This window comes from Emiliania huxleyi, assembly GCF_000372725.1.
Source record: "Emiliania huxleyi CCMP1516 chromosome Unknown EMIHUscaffold_192, whole genome shotgun sequence".
NCBI lineage: Eukaryota > Haptophyta > Isochrysidales > Noelaerhabdaceae > Emiliania > Emiliania huxleyi.
Window position 1 is genome coordinate 173,999 of NW_005200670.1, and position 6,000 is coordinate 179,998.

A 6,000-nucleotide genomic window follows, 5' to 3' on the forward strand; every position below is an offset into this window, starting at 1 on the left:
CACCTCTGCCCGCTCGGCGAAGGCCTGCGCGCCCGCGCGGACGGCCCGCACGTCCCTTCTCAGGGCGGCAACGGTGCCCGCCTCTCTCGCGCCGGTGGGGCCGGCGCCGCGGTGCGTCGCGTCGATGTAGGCGTGGAAGAAGGCGATGGCGGCGCTCTTCGGGCGAAAGGTCTTGGAGACCGAGCCGTAGACGGGGTGCTTCTGGAACCGCGCCTCGAATCGGATCGGCCCGATGTCGCCCGGGTAGCGCTCGCGGTGGCGTATCTCACGGAGATACATGTGCGAGCCGCTGAGCAGCTTGTCGCGCGCCGTCGCCGCGATAGCCTCCTCTCGCCTCAGCTGCTCCGGCCTCTGAAGCTCGATGGCGTAGGCGACCGCCGCCTGCGGCAGATGGGCGAATGATGCGACTGCAAATCTCGAATCATCTCACTGGCGCTGCCGCACCTGCGCCCTCGTCGCATAGTAGCCGAGGTGCGTCGTGCCCTCGCCCGAGTACGAGACGAGTGCCTGGTAGGGCTCGGAGTGGTCCGAGGGCCGGAAGTCGGGCCGGATGCGCACGCCGACGTAGCCCGTCTCGGAGGCCGGGCTCGTGTGGAGCAGCGACCCGTCGGCCTGTTCGGCGACGGGTCCCACAAGCAGCGATCGCCGCTGCCAATGGTAATCCGCCGACGCTGCCGCCATCTCGAACGCGAGCTCGTACGCCGCCTGTGGCAGAGCGTGCGAGTGATTCCCGAACGCAAATCTCGGCTCGTCCAGCGATCGAATCGCCACCTCAAACCTCGTCTCAAAGAAGCCGAGGTGCGTCACATCGCCCCTCCGGTGCGAGACCACCGCTTCGAAGGGCCTCTCGTGGATCGCGTTGCCGGGCCGGAAGTCGGGCCGGAAGCGCACGCCGAGGTAGCCCGTCTCGGAGGCCGCGCTAGTACGGAGCAGCAGCCCGCCCGCCCGCTCGTCGGTTGGTCCTGCGAGGAGCGAGCGCCTTTCCCGGCGGTACTGCTCTTCCTGGTGCCACTCAGGCAAACACCTCTGACGGAGCACGATTCGCACTGCCGCAAGCGCCACCGCCGAGGCGGCGGCCGCCGCCCTCGCCGACGCCACAATCGCCGCCGCCTCACCCGACAGCTTGGGAGGTCGGAGAGCTTGCCTCACCGCCGCCTTGTCCGCCGCCGGGTCTTCCGCCGCCGCCGCCTCCGCCGCCGCCGCCGCCGCCTCCGCCCTCGCCGCCGCCGCCGCCGCCGCCGCCGCCGCCGCCTCCGCCCTCGCCGCCGCCGCCTTCTCCGCCGCCTTCACCGCCGCCGCCTTCTCACGCAGTAGCTGCTGGACGACGCCCCTCACCTCCCAGTAGCTGCTGGACGAGCCCCTCACCTCCGTGTCCTCGCGCTTCGCCGCCTTCTCCGCCTCCTGAGACAAGAGCGGGCCAGATTCCGGCTAGATCTCGGCGACATCTCTCGGCCGGCGATCTCGGCTAGATATCGGCGCGATCTCGGCCAGATCTCGGCTACTGCTGCACCTTCTCCGCCGCCGCCTTGGTGTCCAAAGGGTGGCAGACTTGGCACCTGCTACCTGCCTCCTTTTTGGGCGTTCTGCATACCCTGCAGGAGTACGCACGGGGCGGCTGCGGCGGCGGCGGCGGCTGGGACGGCAGGCGGATGTGGATCATCGAGCCGGGCATGCAGCCGGCTGGGATGCAAGCGTGCATCAGTCCCATGGGGGTGGTGATCGCAGGGAGCTGCCCCGGGCGGTACCCTCGCGGGACGGTCACCGCACGACAGCCGGCGGAAAGCGGAGGGGCGGGCGGCGGAGCGGCCAGCGGGCCGGGTGGTGTGGCCAGCGGGCCAGGCGGAGGGGCGGCAGGCGGAGGGGCCGGCGGCGCAGTCGGCGACTCGGCAGAGCCGTCAGACCACACCTCCGCGCGCCACCGCTCGCGCGCCTCCGCCTCCAGCCAGCACAATCGTCGCAGAGCGACCGCGCTCTGCCCCGTCTGCTCGCTCACGAAGGCTTTGGAGAAGCGAGGCCCGGCTGGGGGTTCGGGGTCGGCGGCGGCTATGAGGCCGACGTCGGAGAGCGTCACGGGGGCGTCCTTCTGCCCACAGGACGGCTGCGCCTCGAGCCAGAGCTGCACGACGGCGCGGATGGCGATCTGCACCTCCTCGGGCGGACGAGCTGCGAGCGCCGGCTCGGTGAGCCAGTACGAGCTCGTCCCGAACTGGTCGGGGCCGAGCCGGAGGACACCTACCGTGGCACACCGCTCCGTCTGCGCCGCCGGGCTCACGGGGCGGCGGGCGCGCGCGTAAGTGTCCGCTGGCGGCGCGCCGGCGACCAGAGCGCGCAGCTGCGACGGCGACCAGCTCTCATCCTCCAAATCATCGTTTCCCGAGCCATCGGAAGCCGCCGTCTCCGCCACCGTCTCAGCACCTGCCTCGATCTCCATTGCCTCTGCCTCCTCCGCCTCCGCCTGCGCCCGCGCCCCTGCCGCCGCCCCCGCCGCCCCCACCGCCCCCGCCACCTCAACTGCCGGCTCTGCCCCCTCCTCCGCCGGCCCTGCCTCCTCCTCTGCCGCCTCCGCCGCCTCTGCCCCCGACTCCGCCTTCCCCGGCTCGGAGGTGTCTAGGAACCTCTGCGCGTCGGACGGCGGCGGCGGCGCGGCAGCGGCGGCGGCGGTGTCGCCGGCCTCGAACTCCTCGCGGTCGCGCTTGCGCATCGCGTAGTGCGCCTCGAACTCCTCCGCCGCCGGCTTCTCCGCCGGCTTCTCCGCCGCCTCTGCCGTCTCCGCCGCCACCGCCTCCGCCCTCGCCCCCGCCTCCGCCGTCGCCGCCGGGGTGGGAACTAAAGGGCGTGCTCGTGGCCGCGCCGGATCGACCGCCGCCGGCTCTCGGGGGGAGCAGGCGGCGTCGGACGACGAGTCGAAGGAGGCGGTCGAGGAGACGCGCGACAGGGAGGCGGCCGAGGAGGACCGTGCCACGGAGCCCGAACTGCCGCGCCTGCGAGACGGCTCCGCGTAGGTCAGGTCAACTTCTCGTGCACGAGAGGAGGGAGGGGGGGGGGGAGGCGTCGGCACGCCTCTGCACCCGCGGCGCCTTGGCTGTCGGCGCCAAGACTGCCGCCTGAGCGAGGCAGGAGCGAGCCAGCCTGAGAGAGAGGGAGCAGGACGCGGCAGAACGCATCGGACAGGCCGGGATGCAAGCCGCAGCTCACCGGCTCGATGGTGGTTGCAGCACGCGGCGGCGGCGGCGGCGCAGCGGAGCCGCCGACCGCGCGGCTGCGGCTTGAGCGAGTCGAGTTGGGTCGAGGTGGATGCCTGAGGCCGAAGTCGGGGCGGAGCGCGGGGCGGATATGAGCGGGTGGGTCGCGCGCGTCGTGAGCGAATCATGCGAGTGAGGACGAGGGGTTGAATTACCCGATTGGGGGCGGCGGCGGCAACTGCCATTCTCGGACTTCGGCCGCCATCGTTGCCGCGATCTGTCACGCCTGCCTGCAAGTAAGTAGCCAAGGGGGCCGCCGCCTGCACGCTCGCATCTGCGGTCCCGGCCGACGGGCGCTCAGCGCGGCTCGTGGAGTTGGCGGATGCAGCGACCAGGCTGCCATCGCAGCGCCGCCGCTGCATCCTACCTGTGAGCCGCCGCTGCAGCGACGCCGCAGCAGACGACGGCGAGGCGCCGCTGGCAGTGCATGAAGTCGAGAGCGCGGTGCAGCGGCGGACGCGGCGCAGGACGCTGTCAAACTGCCGCCGCCGCCGCCGCTCTCACGCCGAGCTGCGTACGCCTCAGCGCACAGCGGCGGCCGCTCGTGAGCCACAAAGCACAGAGAGGGATCACGCCGAGAGATCATCGAAAAATCGGCAATTTTTTTCTGCCTGTTTTTTCTTGTGTGTGCTAATTCACGGGAGGGCCTTGTGTGTGTGTGTGTGTGTGTTTGTGTGTGTGTGTGTGTGTGTGTGTGTGTGTGTGTGTGTGTGTGTGTGTGTGTGTGTGTGTGTGTGTGTGTGTGTGTGAGTGTCAGTCGTGATTTCTTGTGTGTGTGTGTGTGTGTGTGTACACCCTCAACATCCCTCCTCCGCTGGCTGACTGGGTGGGCGGCTGACATAAAAAAGGAGAAGGGCACCCCAAATGAATAATGAGGATTCGATCCTGTACCGTGTTTGTTATGACCCCCCCCGATGAACGCACCAGTGAGGGAGGGCGAGACGATCGAGGGGTCCCGTACCACGCGGAATCGACCCTATCCAGTGCTCAAGTGCTCAGGATTCGATCGTGCGTCCCGCCTCTGCGAAGTTGGCTCTGGTGCTTGTCCCTTGGACCATGGTCCACCTCGGCTTCATGGAGCTGCCGCTTTCGGGCCCGTTCAACTTCGCCATCGCTTCAGGGGGCATGCTCATGGGCATCGTCGTGTCCATCCTGTGCTACCAGTTGTCCGAGCTCACAGGGCCGGCGCTTCCGCTGGGGGGCGCCGAGGCGCTCAAGGCGCGTGGATTTTTGGGGTTTGGGGACGATGGTGGCGACGTGCTCACAATCGAGGCCGCAGTCGATGGTTTCGCAAAGGCATGCCGCGTGCCGATGCTGGCGACGGTTTCCTGGTCCGTGGTCTACTACAACATGCTTGGCACATCAGTGAATGGGATGTGCGCGGTCCATATCTTCAAGATGATCCCGCCGGACAAGGTCGCGGACAGCTCGCGCATCCGTCGTCGACGCAGAGCCCCTTCCTTCCCCCCACTCACCGAGCGCGCACGCTGAACCAGGTGACGCCCGACTGGAGCAGCATCTCCTCGCGGTTCAGCGGCAACATGGTTGAGCAGGCCCCTTGCCCCGCCACGCGCCAACCAGTCCTCCGGGATGCCTCCACGCGTCGTATCCGTCTTCCTCACCTCGCTCTGGCTCTACACCATCTTTGTCGACGCCGGCTCTGCCGGCGTCCTCGGCCTCGCCCTGGTCGTGCAGCGGCTCGTCTACCCCTTCTTCTACATGGTACAGGGCAAATTCACCTTCTGCCCTTTGCGCCCGCGTTCGCCTTTCTGCACTACAAGATATTCCGGGCCCTGCACGCGCCGGACCCCAAGGCCTCCGAGGATGAGAGCAAGGCGATGGTGTGAGCCGTTGAGTTTATCACGCACGTAACAGTACAAAATCTGCCCCGGGCCGACGACCTTCACAGCTACAGCGCCCACGCGCGCACAGAGGTGATTGTTTCGAGTATCAAAAGGGGTCCCGTACCAACCTGCGCGCTGCGCGGGGAATCGACCATCCGCGACTCGGGATTGGCCAAAGTACAGGTTTCGATCCGGGCCACCGCAAATTTTGATCAGCAAATTTCGAGGGGCGGCCGCAAATTTTGAGGTAGATTTCGATTGTCAAAACACGTCCGTCTTGCCGCAGGATAGAGCATATAGGCGGCGAACACCCACACAAGACATCCCACCACTCAACAGGACGCGTTCACCTCCCCACGAGACACGGCTAGAACGCGCAGGCGCACATGAGTCGGCATTTGGTGGCGTGGGGAGTGCGGAACGCTACTGGCGGCGCAAGAGGGCCTCTCTCCGCGATGTCTGCGCACCCGCGTGCCTCTCTTACACGACCATCGCGACTCTCCCGCTCGCTCGACCCTTTTGCCGCGAGAGGGCGCCGGCTGCGTGTAAGAGGTGGCTGGCGCCCTGAGGCGGCATTTGGTGGCTTGTGGCGATAAACCCGCCGGATCTTCGACAAAATCACTGACATTGGAAGGTAGGTGTGAATACAGCTTTCTGGTATGGTTACAGAACTGTCGGTCTGTGCTTGTGGCGCCTTGCTTGGGTGCTGGAACACCGCGGCGTCAATCACCATCAGCGAAAGGCACCCCCGACAGACTTGCCAGCTCCCCACACCTGGCCACCTGGCCCACTGCTGCCCTCCACGTGCCTCTCCCCCCCCCCCCTTCCCTCCCAAGACACATCTCTCTCCTGTCTCACCCCTTCTCTTATTCTTAAACCAATTTTCTCCTTTCTCCCCCCTCCCCTCCCCCCAC

General features: G+C 67.7%; 1 protein-coding gene across 1 annotated transcript; it reads left to right on the plus strand.

Annotated features, from left to right (window-relative positions):
* Window positions 1-4,156: 4,156 nt before the first annotated feature.
* EMIHUDRAFT_233538 (hypothetical protein) lies at window positions 4,157-5,635 on the plus strand (the record flags this gene model as incomplete). Its single annotated transcript, XM_005782164.1, has 5 exons — window positions 4,157-4,168; window positions 4,242-4,618; window positions 4,796-4,964; window positions 5,057-5,083; window positions 5,618-5,635. 5 exons carry the CDS (start codon window positions 4,157-4,159, stop codon window positions 5,633-5,635), a joined length of 603 nt encoding a protein of 200 aa, XP_005782221.1.
* Window positions 5,636-6,000: the final 365 nt, after the last annotated feature.